Raw genomic sequence first — 22,233 nt, 5'->3', positions numbered from 1 at the left:
TATTATAAAGTATCAGGTAAAAATGTTTCTGGGTTCATTTAATAACAGTAACCTTTGGGGATGGGGTAGTTAATATTTGTCTTTGGCATTCCAAGAATTGTTTATGAAAGAGGGGGAAAATAATAATTGTATAATAAAGCAATAAAATAACAGCATAGCACAGGATAAAAACTCCAGTGAATCAAATTCTCTAACTTCCCCAGTAGCAATTCATATGCTTTAAAAGTTCAGTGAAAAGATCTCTTTCAACAACATCAGATGCTGGCATTAGGAAGTCGTATTTCTTTGGTATTCAAGTTATTAAGTTCAAAGGGCCAACTCATACTTACACAGAATTGGGAAAAGCAAAAGTATGAGAATCCTTGTGAAAAGGGGGCTCTTGGATCTTTCTTATGGTGACCTCTGTGGTGGAGAGATGGAAAAGGGAGTTGCAAATTCCTTTCACTTCTTTCCCTCCTTAAATGTAATGTCAGAACAAGCATTTAGAGGCCCTAGTCTTCCAGACAGAAACTTTAGCTTTTCAGCCCCCACTTCCCTTTGCCTCTCTTTTGCTGATTGGCTGCAACAATTTCAGGAAGAAACCATCGAGAGAAGGGTGAAAGAGAGCAGGCAATCCTACAGTAGAAATGTTTGCATAGGAAACAGTGGCAATTGTGGAGTCGTTATGCAAACGCTCACCTAACAAATTTAAGCAGGACCTGCGTGTATATACATCCATGTTTTGTGTCGTGTATGTATAAGAAGGAGTTCCATCAACACTGAGAGCTGTGCTAATTAAAAAGCAGAAATTTACTATAAAATCTAAGTTGATCAAACTAAGGAACCTTTTTTTTTTTTTGCAGTTCCTAGTGCAACTAAAAGCACTGTTTGCGCTATAGGAGATGGATAAACAGATGACTGAACCTCTCTGATGAATATCAGTTTAAAACTGTCAACCTGCCCTTGAGTTAAGATCTTAGAGGGAAGTCCTGTTGAGCTTACTGCAATTGAATGAGATCTGCTACATAGCCACTAGGGAAAGGGTTTTCTCTTGGTTTGTGCCCTGGTTGTAGAATTCCCTTCCCTCTGAGTTTTCATTGCCAGCTCAAAATATATTTGTTTGCTCAGGCATTTGTCAATTAGGTGGCTATTGTTTGATTCTGTTTTAATTACGGTTTTATCTGTTCAGGGTGGTTTGTCTGTGCTTGCCCTGTGAATTTGGTCTTGATGAAACTATGATGTGTTTTTATGGGTTTTACTGTACCCCAACCTGGGATTTTTAGTTGATGAAGGGTAGGTTTGAAATGTTAAAAACGCCAGCTTTCCCGTGTATTTACATTTTTATTATGTTGGACCTATGTTTTCTTTGGAGACTGTAGGCCTGTTTCTTTAGGCGTATTTATGAACTATTCAACCTCTCAAACATATGGATAAAAAGACATCAGTAAGAAAAAGAGCTGACAGCATTTGTTTATGGTAGTGTTTTGCTGGTTCAATTTAAACCCTATTCAAACTAGGGTTATCAATTTTGATTCGAGAACAAATGCAAACCAGGGTTTGCCTAAAAACTGACAGCTGGGGAGGGAACTGGAACACAGAGGAGGGAGGAGGGCATGCTTGAGTTTGCTCAAATTGTTGAGATTCTTGCAGGGGGCTGGACTAGATCATGGGTAGTCAACCTTTTTATACCTACCGCCCACTAATGCATCTTTCTTGATGGTAAAATTTCCTTACCGCCCACCAGTGCTCGATGGAAGGAGGATTCAGCTTGTGCCGTAGAACCCTCTACCGCCCACCTAGAATCCTGAAATGCCCACTAGTGGGCGGTAGGAACCAGGTTGACAACCCCTGGACTAGATGACCCTCTAATTCTACGTTTCTATGATATATCTAAACCTACATTGTTTATTGTGTAGAAAACTAAAAATATGACAGTAATTGGTTACGCTCAGTTGAATACAACCTCTGGAGAAAGTGTATACAGTGGTACCTCTGGATATGCACGCCTCTGACTGTGCATCCTTCAGGATGCAAACGCAACGAACCTGGAAGTATTTTTCCGGGTTTTGCTCCGCGCACATGCGCAGAAGCAGATCCCATCCTCAAACAGAGGTACCACTGTATAGATAAAGGAAATCCAGTGAGAGCAGAAGATACATTATGCTAGGTAAGAGTATTATACAGTTTCTTAACATTGTTTCTAAGGAAAATCACAATCCTGTTAATGGAGGAAAATCTACTGGCAAGTATCATACAGCAGAACCAGAAGTAAGTCCTATTGAATTCAGTGGGGCTTACTCGCAAGTAAGTAGCGTTAGAATTGCAACCCCAATGACCTTACCATCCTGCTTTTTATACTGTGGTACCTCGGGTTAAGAACTTAATTCGTTCTGGAGTTCTGTTCTCAACCTGAAACTGTTCTTAACCTGAAGACCACTTTAGCTAATGGGGCCTCCCGCTGCCGCTGCGCCACTGCTGCACAATTTCTGTTCTCATCCTAAAGCAAAGTTCTTAACCCAAGCTAATATTTCTGGGCTAGCGGAATTTGTAACCTGAAGCGTATGTAACCCGAGGTACCACTGTATAAGAATTGAAAAGCCCAATCAAAACATCTGGCTACCTTTCTGAACAACAACAAAAGTTTCTTACTTGAGGTAGTTTGTCAGTTATCAGGAAGTGATATCCTTGCACGTCTGTCTGGTAAGGTAGAATGACTTGAGAAAATACATAATTCACTGCAATCCTTTGCATGTCTACTTTATATGTCTCATTGAGTGGGACTTGCTCCCAGATAATTAAGTATTGGATTGCTGCCTAACAGTGTAATACTACACATGCCTACTCACAGGCACATGTGTTTAGTAATAAAGTCCCAGGGGCATATCTCTTAGCCTACAATATATGAGTAGCCATATTAATTTGATCAAGATAATATAAAATAAATATAAGTCGGTGGGTTGTATTCAATGAAGACATTACACAGGCAAAACAAGCTCCACTTGTGCAACAGAACTTTCCCTCCCTATGTACTTCTCCCTCATCCCCCTCTCAAAAAAACACAAACACCTGTCCTGAACACATAGCAGGGGGATGCAGGAAACTCAGGAACGAGGAGCACATTCCATTCCTGCATTGACTTACTTGGATTCAACCCTATATTTTTGATAAAGTTTGCTTCTTCGCTATCCTAGCATTTCCACTATCCAGATGAAAGAAAGTGACAGTAGTAAAAATCAACAATTCATTTTATAAAGGATGCTCAATCATATGTAAAAGGTAAAGGGACCCCTGACCATTAGGTCCAGTCGTGGCTGACTCTGGTGTTGCGGCGTACAGCTTCCGGGTCATGTGGCCAGCATGACTAAGCCGCTTCTGGCGAACCAGAGCAGCGCACGGAAACGCCATTTACCTTCCCACCTATTTATCTACTTGCACTTTTACATGCTTTCGAATTGCTAGGTTGGCAGGAGCAGGGACCGAGCAACGGGAGCTCACCCCGTCGTGGGGATTCGAACCGCTGACCTTCTGATCAGCAAGTCCTAGGCTCTGTGGTTTAACCCACAGCATCACCCACGTCCCTCATTACTCAAATAAAAGTTTTAAGTACAGTGCATGAAATTATGAAATCTCAATACCGTTGGGGCTCAATCAACTGCTAAAAAGAAAAAAATCAGTTTAAAATTGTATGTTGAGGTAGTGTTATTGCCTTTTGTTTTTTGTTTTTAAACACGCTTGACTGTAAAATTCATCTTTTATTCTCTAAGCTGGAACAGTTCCTGCCTGTTCTCTGCCTTATCAAAGAAATACACCTAAAGTCTCTTGCAAGAAGCATTAAATTCACCAATTGTAATGAATTTTGGCTGATTTTAGGCTGCTGTTATCAAACAAATTATTTAACATGGCCTTAGCATAAAATATTTTCATAGCCTTCCTCTTGCATTTAAATATACAGTATACCAGATTTTCAGTTTGTTCAGCTTCTGCTGTGCAGGGTTGAGACTATGTTAAATTTTGTTGTGTCTGGTTCAGACTTTGGTTGTAAAAAAGGTCAAGAACCTTTTCCAGCCTCGTGGTCACATGGGCAACCTTCCAGGGGCCGCACGCCAGTGGTGGGCAGGGCCAGAGTCAAAGCGGTAGGCATAGTCAATATAAATTTTACTTTTGTATAGCAGGCTTGACTTCTACGCCCAATTGCACTCCTCTTTAACCCCCATCCATGCCAACTAGAGTCCTTATCAGAGTTCCCTTCACGCCCCCCCCCCAAGAAAAACGTGATGTAAGGCTGATGAAGGATGTGGTCGGAGGAAAGTCCCAACGGTGTTATGCATGATGTTCTGCATGCATATTGGGACACTTCATGGTTTCCTCTTCTGGCTGCTGCCCCACAAATGTCTTCTGGAACAGCATTTTATGAAGTGCAGGGGGATAGCGCACCTCAGTGTGTACACTCATCGGCTTTTCTGGATTTTAACCAGAAAATATATTCATAGAACTTGAGAAATCTCTTTGCATTGTGTTTTTAAATGTACAACATTTTTGTGCAACATTGTGCAAACACGCAATTTGATTTCAGATTTCTGTTTTGGATTTGTTATTTATGAGTTGGTATGTGCTATCTTTGCTAAAGATAACAATTGTATGTGGTTTTTATCTTCCAGAACTGAGGTTTCTCTGCCAAACTGGGATGTGGATATTAAATTGAACCACTCACATTAGGAAATAGATTGGATCCACCCTATTGGCTTTTGCACTACTTATGCTTCCTTGATTGATTGCTGTCTCTATTTCAGAACTGTGAAAGCTTCTCTGCTCGACCATCACTTTGTGGCACAGAACAGCTTGTGTTTCCATGTTTCCAATTATGAAGAGATTAAATGTAAAGTACATACACATAAATTTCTCTCTCTTTGTGGTTTTATTTATTTTACTAGGTGTTTTGTTATCCGAGCATAATGTGAGTTTCATTTTGAAACACCAACATAATTTTATGTTTATACAGTATATAAAGATAAAGTACTGGCTATTTTACATCCAAGATTAAGTCAGTCTCATTTCTCACGCCATAAACTGCTTTATGCTTTCTTAGTGGTATTACTCCATTTCTGGTTCTTGACACCTATTGGAGCCGCCCCCACTCAAAATAGCTTAATCACAGGTTCTTTGCTATTTTTGAGAGTGTAATGTATAACAACTTTTTTTCTAACGTAGGAGAAATCTAGAAATACATGCACCTCTGAAACAAAATGTTCAGTTTGCCTTGGAAATAAGTTACAGCACAGCTTAATTTGGCTGTTTTGGAAATATGGGTTTCTGTGTGAAATGAGATATTTAATTACTTTTCCTACTAGAAATAATGGAGAAGCTGGTCATATTAAGGGTGTTAAAACTGTGACAGCCCAGTTAGCATTCTCTTATGCTCTCTCCCAGTCTCAAAGGACTGTAGAGAATGGGTATGTTGCCCACTTGCCTCCTGGCATGCTGTTCAGGAGCCCCCCTTGAAATGAAACAGTCCAGGTCTGGGTTGGAAATGGTGCTAACTTTATTGGATGCAGGCATCCCAAGGTTTGGCATGGCATAGGGGAGCCTACTGATTTTGGTCAGCCTGTGTTCTGGGTGCCCACTATGCAGTCTGGCCACCTTTGTGTGGGCTGTTCTGGGGGGTCCCTGCAGACAATGAGGATGTGTGATGGATGCAAGCTGATAATGGCACTATAATGTAGCTAGGAAGGTGAGTCACACCCTCAAATCCTGCTGGTAGTGTGGGGCTGTGGCTCTGGATGAGAAGGTGCAAGAAGACTCTTTTGGGGCCGCTACTTGATAGATGAATTCGAGGTGACTCAGTGGGACCCGCAGCTGGTGAAATGTGCATTTCTTCACCTGCAGAATATTACCAGTCAAGCCCTGTAAAGTCACCAACTTAACATGTGCTTGGGCATTTAAAAATTTCAGATATTTTCTAGGCATGCTGTTTAACTTTTTACCCGTAGTGTAAATTTGCTTGCTTCATTTATGTTGTACAATTTGATGATGGGAATATAGGATCTGGGAGTAAGAAACAAGGCGTTTTTCTATAGAGAGTGCTGTCCTTTGACTTATCGGTTCACCACTCTAACCCCTCTTTCTGCTAGACATGTTCATGAATTAGATGGCAACCATTGGCATTCTATATGAATTATCATAGGGTTTTTTTGTTCCTGTGTTAGATGACAGACTTTTTCACTTTTCCACTGCCAGCTGTACTTGGAAAATATCAGGTGTGTTGTTTTGTGAAGAAGCCTCAAATTTTTGATGATCACATCCAAGAGACTTCTAGATAAAACCCACCTACATATTAAGGGACGGTGCAAGTGTTTGTACTTGAAGTGCCACAGTTTATTTAGGCATAAATTTTGGATTTGTAGATTGTTCATTGTCCAGTATATAGCCACATTTGTGTACATAGTGCTGAGCATCACTGGCCAGTTGATACTTTGCTTGCATTATTTAAATGTTAGAGAACTTTTGGCTGCTGAGCACAAAAACAATCATGTTGAACAATTCAAACTGTGCAAGTCTGGTGCATGTATTTATAGAGTAAGCAAATGGCGATTAGTATTGTGAAGGGTTCCAGAGTTCTCATTGGTGTTGAATCTGAGGTTTTGAGTTACTTATTGTAAACTGCCCTGCTACAGAGTTTCTGAATCATGTAATCTCTGAAGAATGACTGACCCTGCAGAATGTTTTTGAAAATACTAACTTTGGTGCTGTTTAAACATGTTTGGAGGCTGGTGTGAAAATCTGGTTTCTGATGCAGGTATTTAAGCTTAGCTGCTAACAACAACATGAGCTGTCCTATTGCTTCTTTTGTTCTGAAGGGAGATTTCTGGTTCCCCTCCATTTTAAGATCTTGCAGTGACTGATGTCATGTCTTGTTGATCATTGACCTGTGGTCATCAAAGTGTACAAAGTGGAAGGAAAGGGGGTTAAGAGTGACAAAATACTGAATTTTAGGTAAACAAAAATACATTTGAGAGAAGGTACTGACAGCTTTTTTTTTATTGAACAAATGGCTCAGAGCAGAAGATAGATAGATAAACTTTATTTGCATTAGCCAATGGCCATAGCAACATAAAACAAGCAATATATGCAATTAAAAAGACAACAATGGGTAAAAAGGGCAATCAGATGATCAAGTTTATCGTTCAGATACCGGCCCTTAATCTCATTGCACCCTCGATAAACCTAGCAACCTTTGCTGTTGTCTGATCATTTTGATCTGTTAACAGAAAGAAGAATGTGGCCGCAGATGCGCGGCCTGGGATGGTAAGTAGGAGTGGTATGATGATCTCATTGCTCAGATCTTTATAAAGGGGACAGGACAGGAGAACATGAGCCACTGTTTCCAGATTACCATCTCCACAGGGGCAGAGTCGTTTCTCAGTTGGAATCTTTTGGTACTTGCCCTCAAGTACGGCGGAGGGCATTACATCCAATCTGGCCAGTGTGAAGGCACGTCTGTATTTTGGGATAGTTAATTTATACAAATATGGTGCCAGGGAATCAAACTTGAGAGGAGGGAAAAAAGGCATACCAAGGACAGAGTTTCTTTATAATGGCCAGATTGTTCTGTTGCTCTAAATCCTTCAGACGCTGTCCAATTAGCCTTTTTTCTTTAATAAAGCCCATCGTGAGAAGCTGATGTGGGTGGAGTCCGCAGGAGAGGAATTTTTGGTGCACAATTTTGGACCACACACTTTTATGGGGGTCTTGTGTCACTAAGGGCAGTAGACAGGGAGGATTTAGATTTAGACGGAGCCAATAATTAAGAGTAGAAGGGTTAAACTGCCACCTGTACCTGGTTTAAATGATATGAGAGCCCTTCCTTGGAGAAAATACTTGTGCAACTACCTTCTCCCAGATTAAAGTGTGACTGAAAGTGCAATATGAAATGGAGTAAAGTGTATCTATATGTATAACTTGAAAGGCTTTGCGAGTACAGTGTTTATAAATTTTAAGTTTGAGAAGTACTATGATTGAAAGTGCAAAGCAAACTTTTAGGCTGGAAATATTGTGGGCTAAAGTGTAATATATGGTATTGTCCTTAATTATAGTTAGTTTGGATGGTTGCATGATCTTTGGTTCATTTAAACCCTTTTAGTTATTGTATTAACTAGTCCTAGTTTATTGAGATTATCCCTCACCATTGGACATACTGGCTAGGGCTCATAGGAGTTGGCATCGAGCAGCACCTGGAGGGTCACAGAGTTCTCATATTTGCAAATGTTGAGGGTTTTCAAAGTCCAGTTGTGTAGGATTTCAGGGAATTAAATCAAGTAAGACTATTTTTAATTATTTTGCAGTTGGCATGTCATAAAAAAATCAGATGAAAGGTAGTTAAACATCCCCAATACAGGAAGCACTATACAGCAAATGGTACATTGATGAATCAGGAGGAGTTGTCATTATCCTAGCGAAACAAGCTTTCTTTTGTTACAACAATTTAATTTCTGACTTATTTATAGCGGGGGTTTTCCTCTGTGTAGATCCACCCTAAGAGGGAAATCTTGTTTTTTGTTTTTATTCAAGCACATCACAAATGAGGCATTCAGGAAGGAATATCACCACTGGGCACATGTGTGTTGGATAGCCTGCTTTCAGGAAGTTATGAAAGTAGGACACCCCACTCTAGATCAGAGGTTCTGAAAGGGCATGGCACACCACACTGATGTGACAGGAGAGGATAGCAAGTGCGGTGGGGAGATTCAAGGACAATCAAAGAAACATTTAAACATTTCTGTGTAGTGTAATATAGTATAATATAGGAAAAGACAGTACACCACCCGGAACATTCTGTTTCCTCTGCACACTACTGCCTCTGTCTACTTCAGCAGAGAGTCACCTACTACCACCACATGCCTCTTCCTCTGGGAAGTGGCAGGAATCTTCCTATCCACTGTCCCTTCCAAAGCCTCTTGGAATCTCCCCCTTGCGTATTGGAGCCTATCTGGATATTGTTGGGATAGGTTACAAAGGCAGGAAACGTATGGCTTGAATACTTCCTACTCCTTCCTTTCAGCTTGCCTTCTCCAGAGTGCATTCCCTTTCTCTTATATCATCTCCATGGAAAGTAGCAAGTGGTTATCAGCATACAGTGGTGCCTCGCAAGATGAAAAGAATCTGTTCCGCGATTCTCTTCGTCTAGCGGTTTTTTCGTCTTGTGAAGCAAGCCCATTAATGGCTTAGCGGATTAGCGCTATTAGCGGCTTAGCGGCTTTTAGCGGCTTAGCGGATAAGCAGATAAGCGGCTTAGCGGCTTAGAAAAGGGGGGGAGGGAAAAAAAGTCGGAAAAACTCGCAAGACATTTTCGTCTTGCGAAGCAAGCCCATAGGAAATTTGTTTTGCGAAGCACCTCCAAAACGGAAAACCCTTTCGTCTAGCGGGTTTTTCGTCTTGCGAGGCATTCGTCTTGCGGAGCACCACTGTACTTATCCAGGCTCAGTAGCCTTGGATCTGAAGGGGTTAGGTCAAGAACGAGAAAATACTCCTCCAACTCCATCACCTCCTGTCTCTTTCTCCTCTTGGGAATGGCAGGAATCATTCTGTGCACTGTAGCTTTCACAGCCACCTTGGTGTCTTCTGAGGTTGGCGACTGCTGTCCTAGCTCCTCTGGCCCAGAATGCTGCTGTTCTGTGTGCCCAGGAGTCTTGCCCTTGCACAGCGTAACCGTCCCCCCTGCTCCCTGCAACCCCCCCGCACAGCCTCAAAATCTGCTCCAGAGGGTTTGGAGAACAGTGTCCACAGGATCTCCTTCTTGGTCTGTCACTGCCATTGTCAGTTCAGACCCCACCAATATAAGTGAAGTGAGTTTTGTTTGTCCGCCCTAATGTGAATCTCTTTAAACATGCTTAGATTGAGGCATTCTCTCTCCCCCCCCCCCCCATTTCCTCTAAACTAGGAAACTTTGCTTATTGGTTTTGGAACAAGTCAGTATATTAAACCATAGAGTCTGAAGGTAGTTAAATATCCTAGCTTGTTCTGAATGTGGCAGCCATAGTTTCCTTGTTTGAATGAAATGGGAAGCTGTTTAATTAGAGATTACTTGCTTTGATTGCTTCATTCCATGAAGGAAGAAACAAAGGGCTGCATACAGATCTCAGCATAATGAGATCAAATTTAATAATATGAATGTGACCAATATCTGATTAAAAATAATTACACAGAAAATCACTATGAAATAGGGCCAATATAAGTTTGTTGGGATTTGTTCTCAGCACAAGGTGGCAGCAATGCATCAAGTAGAAGGCAGACCAAATATTTTTGTAAATCTGCAGTTCTCATTTTAAAATGACGTTGGCTAAACAGCAGCATGAATATGCATTCTGTAAACTGATGAAAACAAGCAGCACTCTTAAAATAAACAGCTTAATGCATTAATAGTCTCCGATTAGCTAAGCAATTGGTGATAATCAAGCTAATGTATTCCTTTATTTCGATCTCTTTAAAGCTATTTATTTACATCACAAACTGCTTTCCTGCCAAAGAAAATCCTATTCAAAGCAACAACCAGCATTGTAATGAGACTACAACATAATATATCATACATGTGCTTAAATACAGTTTAATTGTGCACATAAAATGAGAGTCAGCAGCTGCCAAATGTCTGTCGGAATATATGATTTATTTATTTATTTTACTAATTTCCCCATTTGAGAACAGAAGAAGTTTGGCAGCCATTTTTTGGGAAGGGCCATGCCATAATTGTAGCATTGCAGCCTAAGATACACTGTTTCAAGCAGCAACAAAACATACATAATTTAAGATAGAATCTTATGAACACCTGTGGGCTCCAAGTTTTCTTATTTCAAACAAACCATAGTTAAAATTAACCACAGTCTGTTAGAGGTGAAGCAGTATATAAATGAAGCAGTATATAAATTTTGTTAAATAATAAAATAAGGCCTCCCCTTGGATGATGGTGTTCCTCATCAGAAATTTTGTTATATGGGGAGCACTCAGATGTTCCCACATCTTCAGACTAAAACGGTAGTCTAGCAAGAGCTGTATCATGGGAGAATGCTGATTGTGTGTGCATTAAAACGATTATTTTCAACAGTGGTGGGAAACCTGTGACCACCACAGCTAGTTAGGCATGCCAGGCCTCTCCATTTGGCCACGAGACTATTTGGTGGAAAACACACCTACTTGTTAAACACCTAATGTCGTACGACATCAGGCATATGGGATAAGTATAATTGTGGCTTCAAGTGCCAGATTCAAGCTATAGTTACAAAGGGATGTTGTTGGTTTTTGCAGCCACAAGTTAAATTTGTCACTTGTTTGGATTTGGTGTAGTACTGCTTCCAAATTAAAGCTGGTGCTGCAATGGAATAATTTTTGAAACGTCAAAGGAAGAATCAGGAGTGCAGCTGGCTCCTGATTTTTTTTCTTTGAAATTGCAGTCACCTAGTATCATGACTGTTAGGTGGCTGGCTCTGTCCACCTATCAAAGTGATCCACCGAGGATTGGCCATCTCCACTGCTCCACAACCCCTATTTTTCAGAATGTAAACTGGAGACTATATGCATTTAATAGAAAACTGGAAAAATAAGACAAAAGCCAACCAGTCCACAGGGTAACCATTCATTCACAGTTGGAATGACATTAGAGTTGCAAGAATTATTTTTGAATCTCTTTCCATAAAACATCCCAAAGCAATTTAAGAATGACAACTTTTATCAAACCAATTTCATAAGCATATATATGTTATTGAACCTCCAGGTTTTGTTTAATTTAATTCAGGGGTGAGGAACCTTTTTTAGGCCTAAAGGCTGCATTCCCTCTTGGCCAACCCTCTGGCAGCTGCATGCAATCGTTGGGCAGAGAATCTCTCTTTTCCATGGATGAGGCAGGAAGGGGAGCAGAAAGACCAAGAAGCAGGAACAAGATCTTACCCCCTTATCCCTTTCTCTGTAGCAATTCTTCTGAACCATCAGAGACTTTTAAGATTTTCTGTCTTAAATTAAAAGCACATGTAGTATTTATACAGATGGAATTCAGGTCCTCAACTATTTTGGCACAAATACTTCACTATTTGATAGTGCACTCAGAATTGAACTTTGTCTCATGAAATAACCAATTAGTTCTAATTTGCTGTTGTGTATCATCCATATATCTTGCCACAATCTTCTGAAGGGTCAACTGGATTGCAAGGGAATCACAATATCAGTTGCATAATATGGTATATTTACTTGATTGAAGTCTTCTGTAATCCCATAGTTGGCCAAACATTCCTGTCCCATGTTACACTTTGGATGATCTGTCTGACTTTCTTGATTTATTTATGGAACCATAAGCTGCTTTTTAAATTTTCTTTCAGGAGTAATGACTCTGAAGATGAATCAGTAAAGACATCGCTGCAAATGTAGGGCAGTAAATCAATGGTGTGGACAGTATGGACCTAATGAATGGGCAGCCCAGCAATGTTAATATTGCAGCTACTGCTTCAGAGGTAAGGAGTCAGCAACAGTCAACTCAAAAAAATGCAGGAGCATAATACATGTATACAACAGTGTAGTTTGAAAGAAGAATGTATTTTGATAGGCAATCAGTTCTTGTTCTTTGCTGGAGTATTTTAAGCAGGGACCATGAAACTTTTAAAACTGTTTTTTTAAACTTGGAAAGGGTGCCTCTGAAATTTGGTACAGTCTAGGTAAATGGGATGCTTTAGTGGTGCTCCCCCTTTGTGGAATGCTCTCCCCAGGAAAAAATGCTTGGCGCCATCACTGTCAGTCTTTAGTCACCAGGCTGAGGTGTTTCTATTTACCAAGGCCTCTCTTTCGGCTTTTGAGCAGGTATACATTCACATTTTCAATTTTGTATTTTTGTTTTCTCAGAAGAGTAGCAGCTCGGAGTCATTAAGTGACAAAGGTTCTGCTGAACTGAAGAAAAGTTTTGATGCAGTGGTATTTGATGTTCTGAAGGTTACACCCGAGGAATATGCGGTAAGTAATTAATAAGTAAATGTTTTGCTAGTTTAATAGTCTTGCAGTCCAGTCCTTTAAATGTTTCCTCGAAGCCCCATTAAGCTTAGTAGGAGTCACTCCCAGGTAACTGTAGAAGAGTCCAGCCTTATTTAATTTTCTCTCCGCCTGTCTACACCTACCTTCTCTCCTAATGTTTATTAAATACAGGGCTTTTTATTTAGCTGGAACTTACCTGAACTCAGTTCCGGCACCTCTTTTCTTGATAAATAGCATGATCACATTATTTGCCAGATTCTGCTGGAGGACACGCCTGATAGGGATGATACCTCCTCCTAGATCAGGCATGGGCAAACTTGGCCCTCCAGATGTTTTGGGACTACAAATTTAGAAGGCAATTGGGCCTGATCCAGCCCCAGGGCCTTAGTTTGCCTACCCATGATCTAAGCCTCTGCCACTATAGATTTTCTCTTTTACAGGAAGCAGAGATGGCTCATTGTAGGGTCGAGGAACAATGGGAGGGCACACCATTTTATGATGGCCATTTTTCTAGTATTTAATAATAAAAAGCTGGCCCAATCTTGAAACATTCATCTCAAAAGGACACAACACTTACTTTCCTTACCACTTTTTTTCAAAGGGCCAGATAACACTAATGGATATTCCTGTATTTAAAGCTATTCAGCCCGAGGTAAGTTTTTCTTATACAACCTTTTGATTTTAAATACTGTAAATCCAAGCCAGATTTCCTTATTATGTCAACCCATGCATGTATTCTGGAACTAAATATGTGTGCCAGTGTGTGTATGCATGTACAAATAATTTGTGTTTCATATTACATAATTTTTAAATGGTACCTATTGGTGTCATTTGAAGTAATTTGGTTGACCAGTGGTTGATAGGCAAAGGAAGAAAACGATACATTGAAGTATACTTTTGCTATTCAGTTATTCTTCTTATAGATTGTATGGAACTGAACCTCTACGGAGACAGGTAGATTTTTTTTTTTTTTTAGTTTTTGTAGTTTTCCTGAGTGAGTTTGAATGTTGAGGAAATATTTAATTCATGTTCCAAACATTCCGTGATAACAACGTGGAAGATTACAGATACAAGGACACTGAAGTTATTAGCCAGCCATCATTTGTGGTGACCACTAATTATTATGCTCCCCCAAGTCATCTCTGCTTGCAAGAAAGCTTGGAGCAGGGTAGGAAAGTATTGGATATTTGGCCGAACTTTTGATTATGATGGAGTGGGGAGCTTTTTTGGGCTGATGGCTGCATTATCCTGGTGGAAAACTTCTCAGCGGCCACACTCCATTAGCAGGTGGTTCTCAAACAAATGTAGGTATGTCAGACCCACAATCACACACATTTTCATTGAGAAGAAAGGCATATATTCACTTTGTGGAACTGCACTCAAGTTTCATCTTCCATTTTCTGTGGACTGTTTTTACAGGCACATTTTCTGTCCTGAATGCAAAGTAGCACTGACATGAAGGTAGTTGTTTCTAAATGAGAAATAATTGTGAATCAGAGCAAAGTACAGTCGTCTTGCAAGAATTTCTAAACCATTTTGTTGCATTTCCTAAAATTATAAACTATTTTTTTAAAAAACTGCATTCACTAGCATGCATATTTTATTTTAAAATGACTTCTGCTCTCTCTCTCAAATGAAATCATGCACAAGTGGGTTAAATAAATATGTTTTGTTTTGGGGTGTCCAGTTTGATAAAGCTAGTCCTGCATGAATAACTATTCTGTTTAAAGATGAAAATGCAGTTCTTTCGTAAGCATCCTTTAATGATGGCCTTCAAGCTGCTGTGAAATGAGCAGTTGCTTAACATAACAAATCCAGCCTAGGCTGTTTTGTTTTCCCTGAATATGTCCTTAACTTGCCTTACTTTAAGGATTTGCAATATTTGTGGTATACTTAATTGTGTGTACCTTTTTAAGCACACTCCAAATCAAATTAACATCATCCAAAAGGAGTTTCTTATAGGAACTAACACTGTACCTCAGTTTGGTAAATACTGCTTTCACACTAGATTACAGAAGGGTTATTGTAACAGCCTGGCAGATATAAAATACATCATAGAGGTGGTTTAAAATAATTGTTAATGTTTTATCATTGAAATCAATGAACATTGCTCCTTTAACAAAATTAGTTCTGAGCAAAATTGTTTATCTTGGAATTATTGTTGCACTGTCTAAATACTTAATCACTTCCTTATTTTAGAACATACCTATCAAATCAGCAGAATTTGGCATCCAAAGCATTTTTACTAATAAAATCTGCTTTTGAGAAATAAACTTGAAATACATATGCATTAACATTATCTTACAGTTAGCACTGGACAATCTGTGAGGTGCTGCAATCCTGTGTTCAGTCTGGCATTGCAGACACAAAAAATGACCAGAGAATGGATAGTGTTAAAAAGCAGTTGTAGGGATATAGAGCAGGAAATGTGGAACAGCAGGTAGGACCTGGAGGGAAGCAGAATGCACTTGCAGTAACCAGAAAAAGAGTGTGAGTGACTGCTTTTATCTTGTCTGAACATATTGGCTGCTGTCCCAAGGGAGCTTCCACATAGAAGCCCCCACTCCCCAAGCTGGTAGATTCCTTGCAGGTAGTGCCAGCAATTAGATCTTGGTGCAGAACTTGCAGTGGCTAGACCAGGCATAGGCAGCCTTTGGCCCTCCAGATGTTTTGGCCTACAACTCTCATGATCCCAAGCTAACAGGACCAGTGGTCAGGGATGATGGGAATTGTAGTCCAAAACATCTGGAGGGCCGAAGGTTGCCTATGCCTGGGCTAGTCCAGTGGTAAGGAGAGTGCTTCGCTTCCCTAGCAAGTATTTTTTTGATACTTAGGAGCTTCTGAGTCAGACCAAGCCTATACTCTTGAGATGTCTTTACAGGTGAAGTCCACACCCTCTATTCTGTGGGGACATGTTGCATCTTTGACTTGTAAGCCATAAGGTGTTGAAGGAATTTAAGCCTGCTAAAGCTAGCATGTTGAAAATTATTAACTTGATGCTGATTTTGAATCACATTCAAAGCTTAGAAGGATTTTTTAAAATAAATGTTAGAAGTGTAAGATATGAAAGAGATTATTTACTTAATGTGCAAGCACTTCATGTCCCCGTTAATATCATGGGATGGAATATAATTCAATCAGCTTCACAGTAACAGTGCATGCCAATATCCAGTCTGATAGGTAGCTTTGGGTTTACAACATCAGTGAATTGGGTAGGTCTAGGCAAGTTTTATTTTAATTGTGATTGAAAACATGGCCCATATGACAATTTTCTTTTAAGCACCTTTTGTGTTTTGGGTTAGCTGCCCATTTGTTGAAAATCTGACACATTAAGAAAATATTGTCAAGTACCAACAAATACCAAGAATCAGCAGCCATATTTCAGCTTCTGTTAATGTAGCATTCATTCCCAACCATGCTAAGCATTAATAAATTTTTGGGGCATTCTTTATTAAATTGATTGGATCTTTTGACTGAAGGGACTTCAGCCATATTCTGTTCACTGCTGAAAAAGCAATGTCTGGGTATTGTTCTAAAGTAATTTGCAATTAACTTCTTGCTGGTTTTTAAAACTGAGTATGGTGCTGGAGGGAAACAGAAAAGCAGGCTTGATTTAATGCCATAGCAAGGACGACAAGCTCTCCTACAACTGTCCAGGACTTCCACAGACTCCCAGTGGCAATAATGCAGCAAGTTGACCATCCCTGTGAAAAACTAAAAGAAAAACCTTATTTGTAATTTAAATGTTTTGTTTCGTAATAAACATTTTGTGATTAGCATTAGCCTTTTTAATTATTGAAATGTTTAATTATTTAACAATATTTGACCAGTCACTTTGACTGGTTTGATACCCTGCTGTGGATAACAAATATGGAATATGCAGTTGAGAGTAAAAGTGGGCGTGATTATTCACAGTACTGGCCACTAAGTCTTGTTGTGTGCTAGATCCATCTTCACAGTGTTCTTTAGATCATTTCACAGCCTGGAAGGCAGAGATGTAGATATTGTGATCAGTTTTCTTGGCTTTTCTTGTAGTGTAAGTGTTTTAGACATACTTTGCATTATAGAAAAAAAAAATCGCACCCCCCTTTTTTTTTGAAACACACATCTCTTTGGGGGGATAGATAGCAAGGAAGTGTAAATGATGCTATTGTGATCAAGTGTCCTGAGGAGAATTTCTTGGTAGTCCATAGGTTGTAGCTCAGTGGCTCAATTCACATATAATAGCTCCCCATACTTTGGCCACTTCTACCGAAGCTTTGGGCTTGTATACCTCCAGAGAGCCAGTGTGGTGTAGTGGTTAAGAGCGGTAGTCTCATAATCTGGGGAACCGGGTTCGCGTCTCCGCTCCTCCACATGCAGCTGCTGGGTGACCTTGGGCCAGTCACACTTCTCTGAAGTCTCTCAGCCCCACTCACCTCACAGAGTGTTTGTTGTGGGGGAGGAAGGGAAAGGAGAATGTTAGCCACTTTGAGACTCCTTAAAGGGAGTGAAAGGCGGGATATCAAATCCAAACTCCTCCTCCTCTTCTTCTTCTTCTTCTTCTTCTTCTTCTTCTTCTTCTTCTTCCCACTTTTGCATGCTTGGATCCTCTCCTTCATTTACTTGTTTGAAGTGAGTTTCTAGTTATGGTCTGTAGACAGCTTTCAAAGACCACAGTTGGCACAACCTACAGTAGATGCAACTGAAAAGTATTGTTTGATCAAATCAGGAAGTGAGGGAGGGTTGTGTGATTCTGAGGTTTCAGCACAAACAAAACTTCGCCATTTTGTATGAATCAAGCTATTGACAATACTGTTTTCCTGTTATGCATCAACTGGACATAATGGATGCAGTTATCAATTCTGGCATTTCACAGCTGGAAAAATCAGTGGGCAGTGCTGAAGGACACAGTTGGGCAAATTTAAATATTCATGACCAGGTGACAGCTCAGTAGCTATTCCTGTCCCAGGTGGTCAGTTCTGCACTTAATGGTGCATTTCCCCATTAAATAGTCCATAAAAAAATTGTAGGAGAAAGTGTCAAGCCAAATCTTGCTCCATGTTATTTTACCTTGCAAGCTTGAAGGGTCTTATACTGCCGTTGTAACTTATTAAAAAGTTCACTTGGAGCTCATAGAATTAAGAGGAAAGAACTCATATTTATATATCAGAATTGCAGACTTATTGGCAACCATTAGGAAGAGTGTTGTTTTGTGTTTTATTTGATGCACTGTGTTAACTGCACTGATGATAAAATAAGAAATTCCTACTTTGTTTCAAAATGTGGGTAAACAGTTACATCAGCCTTAAACTATTTCTCACTGTTAACCCAGGAACTGTCAAGCTGTGGTTGGAATAAAAAAGAAAAATACAGTTCTGCTCCAAATGCAGTTGCCTTTACAAGAAGATTCAACCATGTAAGTTTTCAGTTTACACGTGGCACCTTTGCTGTGTACGTCAAATCATTCCATTTACATGAAGCTTTAAAAGACGCAACTTACTTCTTTTGTTAAATGTTGCTGTGTGTTTGACTAAATAGTGTTTTGGATTTCCTCTCTGGCTGCATTTATGATAATTAGCTGTTTTAAAACTGTTTTGAAACTTTATTCTTATTAAGCTAGCTTGTTGTTTTCATCCCTGAATTGACCGCGTTTGGAGAGTGTGCTGAAGGAATGGGCAGAAGATGCATTGGGATCTAGCATTTTATATTAGATCAGCAAGAATTTCTGACTCCTAACTGTTTGACAATACCAGAAACATGAAGACCTTTTCATTTAATTTCTATAGACTGTTAGAATTCCTGAACAGTAGTCTCGGGTGTAGGTATGGACTTGTATATGCAGGTCACCCTACTGTATGGTTCATGGAGTGCCATAGCTTTTCAACCTACTAGGTTTTGAGCTCTCCAAAATACTGTCCTGTATTCCTGCACTCCCACTGCAAGGTTCTTTAACCCACCCATTTAAATTATCATTATTATTTTTTCATCTTCATCTCCAGTGGTAGGTTTGTTCCAAAACAGACCCTCTTCACCTCCTGTGTCCCTACCCTTAAAATTAGTTTAGAAGCTGCTCTGCTACCTTTTTAAATTTTCAGTGCCAACAGTCTGGTTCCAGTCTGGTTCTGTCCCATTACTATAAGCCCAGGTTGTTCCAAAATGTTCTGCAGTGCCAAACCCCTCCTCCCTGCTCTGCTGTCTCATCCATGCATTGAGACTACACAGCTTTGCCTGTCAAGCTGGCCTTGTGCATGGTATTGGTAGCATTTTGGAGTAAGCTGCATTGAAGGTCTTTGCTTTCAGCATCCTACCTAGCAACCTAAGTTTCATTTCCAAGACCTACATTTCCTCATGTCATTCGTGTCAACGTGCATCATGACCCCTGACCCTTCTGCTAGGCTATCTAGATGACAGGCAAAACTTGCAACCTTTCCATCAGGCAAGCAATTCACCATTTGGTCTGCATTCCCATTATACACCCAGGGTGTTGATTAAATGGGAAGTGGGCAAAGGATGGTGAGTTAACTGGGGGTTACCTTCCTGGGGTAGAATAGTGGGCTTTTATTTTTAACACTTTCCCAAAGTTGGGGTTTAGTCTAGTTTTTTCATTTACCATGGCCTCTCAAGCTTCCCTATTAGGTAGAGCTGAGAACGAAGTTCTACAAGTTTACCACCCCTAGGTTTTAGCACCTGATCTATAAGTCATTACAGGATTTAGCTACTAGCACATGGTGCCTTTATTACTCTAGGTTGATGTTTTAATTACCGTATTTTTTGCTCTATAAGACTCACTTTTTCCCTCCTAAAAAGTAAGGGGAAATGTGTCTGCGTCTTATGGCGTGAATGCAGGCTGCGCAGCTATCCCAGAAGCCAGAACAGCAAGAGGGATTGCTGCATTCACTGCGCAGCGATCCCTCTTGCTGTCCTGGCTTCTGAGATTCAGAATATTTTTTTTCTTGTTTTCTTCCTCCAAAAACTAGGTGCGTCTTGTGGTCTGGTGTGTCTTAAAGAGCGAAAAATATGGTACCGTAACTAACAAAGGGCTCATCCACAGTTTGGTTTATCCCGTGCTTCACTGGCCATGCTTTGGTGGCACAGGAGTCTCTGGGATATAGCAAGTCTCAGCATCCAATTACAGCCTAACACTATCTAGAATATAAACACTCCACGTGCTAACTACATCTTCAGTGACAGTTTGCATGGCACATGTTTGTGCTGCACACAGCCACACCTTCATACTAGTGTATGCTATGGACGTCATGCTAGTGATGCTGGACTCACCAAGATGTACCATGGTGACTACAAACACAAGACATTTTGCAGAAAATATATGGTACTTCATACAAAGTTTCCCTCTACAGCTCGAGGCCGGGCCGGGATCTTTGCTAAAATTGCTGTGGTTTCAAACCCAGTCAAGGAACTATTGGCAGCATATACTATGATGACTACATCAAAGGGGGCCTTGTGGACAGGGCCTCTTCACAAGATATAGCCAGAGAAGCAAGGACTGTATCCCTCTGTAGCCAGTCCCATAAGGAACTGCATTCTCCGCCTTGCACGGAGGGCTCAGAGGGCCACTACTTAATAAGGGTTCCCTAATAGTGGCCTGCAACCTTATTTCAGGTGGTTTGTCTTTTAAGAACAGGAGCAGGGGTTGTGAACAATGGCAGCAGTGACTGTTCTGGGATGGAAGTGACAGGAGGAAGCAACTTGAAAGAGGTAGAGAGAGGATTAGGAGCCAGAAGTGCTCCTAATTTTACTGAATTACAATAAAATATTGCAATTAAGATGCTGACTTCAGCAGACAATACCGAATTAGAAAAATATCTGCCGCAGAAGCTGTGTGTGTTGGTGTGTGTGTGTGTGTGTGTGTGTGTGTGTGTGTGTGTGTATTCATTAATTAAAGCCATTCAGAGATATTCTGTGTTGCTCATTGTTAACATATCTATTGCAAGAGTGGTCTGACTTTTTTATGTCTATTAGAGCTGATGAATTAGTGCCTTCATTCTAAATGCATTCTATTTTTAATATCTATTAAAAATAAAATGGTATGAACAGCTTCTCATAGCTACATCTCACTGCAAAGACAGTCAAGGTCAGGTATTGGAATATGCACATTCCATGAGACATAGATTTTCAGACAAATAATTGACACCAGTGTAGCAGCAGTTCTCACACAACATAGTTAATTCCAGACAATGGGGCTTTTCTTCACAAACTGGAGGTGAAAGGTACAATATATGTAGAAACTGCAATTTGCATCACCTACTTCCTCTACTTCAAAATCTGAGTTTAGAGGTTACTCATGCACTTTAGCACAGCTTCTACAGATGTGAAAGTAGTTAACTAATTAGCCATGGAAATACTAGAACCCCCTTGACATACTACAGTCTACTGCACAATACCCCTGCTAGTTTTAAAATTCAGAATGCTCTTACTAAAAGCCATCTGTAAGCCATTTACTACTACCATCCTTGCCAAATGTGAATACTGTTACACTTTTCGGAAGAGTGGAAGAAAATTGGAAGATGGTATTCATTGTACTGTTTATATTCAGAAATAGTCTTGAAGGAGAGTGATTCCAGTAGAAAATAGGGAACAAAAAGTAGAAAATAAGTGAGTTTACGCATTAGCAATTGCTGTATATTCAAGTGGAATTCACAACTTTTTACAGAAAGAACAGGTTGCTTACTTACAGCTGTGGCTGGATTCTGTGGCCGCATAGACATTGTTTTAAAACTTTGGAGAGATGGACTAGTGTTCTGGAGATCTGTCCACCTGGACCCTCAAGAGGGGGCTCCTGCCTTCCTGCATGGTTCCTGAGGGGCTGCATGCAGTGACTATATGAGGAAGTTTCAGAGACGAACAGATTAAACTTTATTACAGAATGTTTTCATGATATACAGGCACTGAAGCAGAGTATACCTTACCTCTGAAAATCAGGTGCACACAGAGGAAGTTTTGACGGGGTGTGGGGGTAATTGGTTTGCTTTCGTTCTTGTTATTATTCTGTATTTTGTGTTTTTTATCTTGAATTTTTATGTTGCGAATTGAGATCTGTGGATGAAGGGTGGTATACAAATTTAATAAATGATAATGATAATAAGTAATACGTATTAGTGGGGACTAACATATAACAGGGCAAGCAAGTCGTTTCCAAGGGAGGGAGGCAGCAGGTCTTGCTTATAGCAGCTGTGCTAGGTGCCGTTTGATTTTTGTATACAATTTGAATTCTGTCGTATAACTACTATTTGGCATTATGGGCAGCAGCATTTA

At 40.1% G+C, this 22,233-nt stretch overlaps 1 protein-coding gene across 2 annotated transcripts in view; it reads left to right on the top strand.

Annotated features, from left to right (window-relative positions):
• Window positions 1-22,233, top strand: part of RALGPS2 (Ral GEF with PH domain and SH3 binding motif 2) — a 106,536-nt gene that overhangs the window by 10,615 nt on the left and 73,688 nt on the right. For both annotated transcript variants that reach the window (XM_081865160.1, XM_081865161.1), the window contains exons 2-5: window positions 12,336-12,467; window positions 12,853-12,960; window positions 13,580-13,630; window positions 18,293-18,376. In XM_081865160.1, the coding sequence (XP_081721286.1) occupies window positions 12,411-12,467; window positions 12,853-12,960; window positions 13,580-13,630; window positions 18,293-18,376 (300 nt within the window). In that variant the 5' untranslated portion in view covers window positions 12,336-12,410. The remainder of the gene's footprint in view (window positions 1-12,335; window positions 12,468-12,852; window positions 12,961-13,579; window positions 13,631-18,292; window positions 18,377-22,233) is intronic.

Source organism: Podarcis erhardii (genome assembly GCF_964252035.2).
Source record: "Podarcis erhardii genome assembly, chromosome: 6".
Lineage (NCBI taxonomy): Eukaryota > Metazoa > Chordata > Lepidosauria > Squamata > Lacertidae > Podarcis > Podarcis erhardii.
This window is presented reverse-complemented; position numbering and strand designations above follow the sequence as displayed.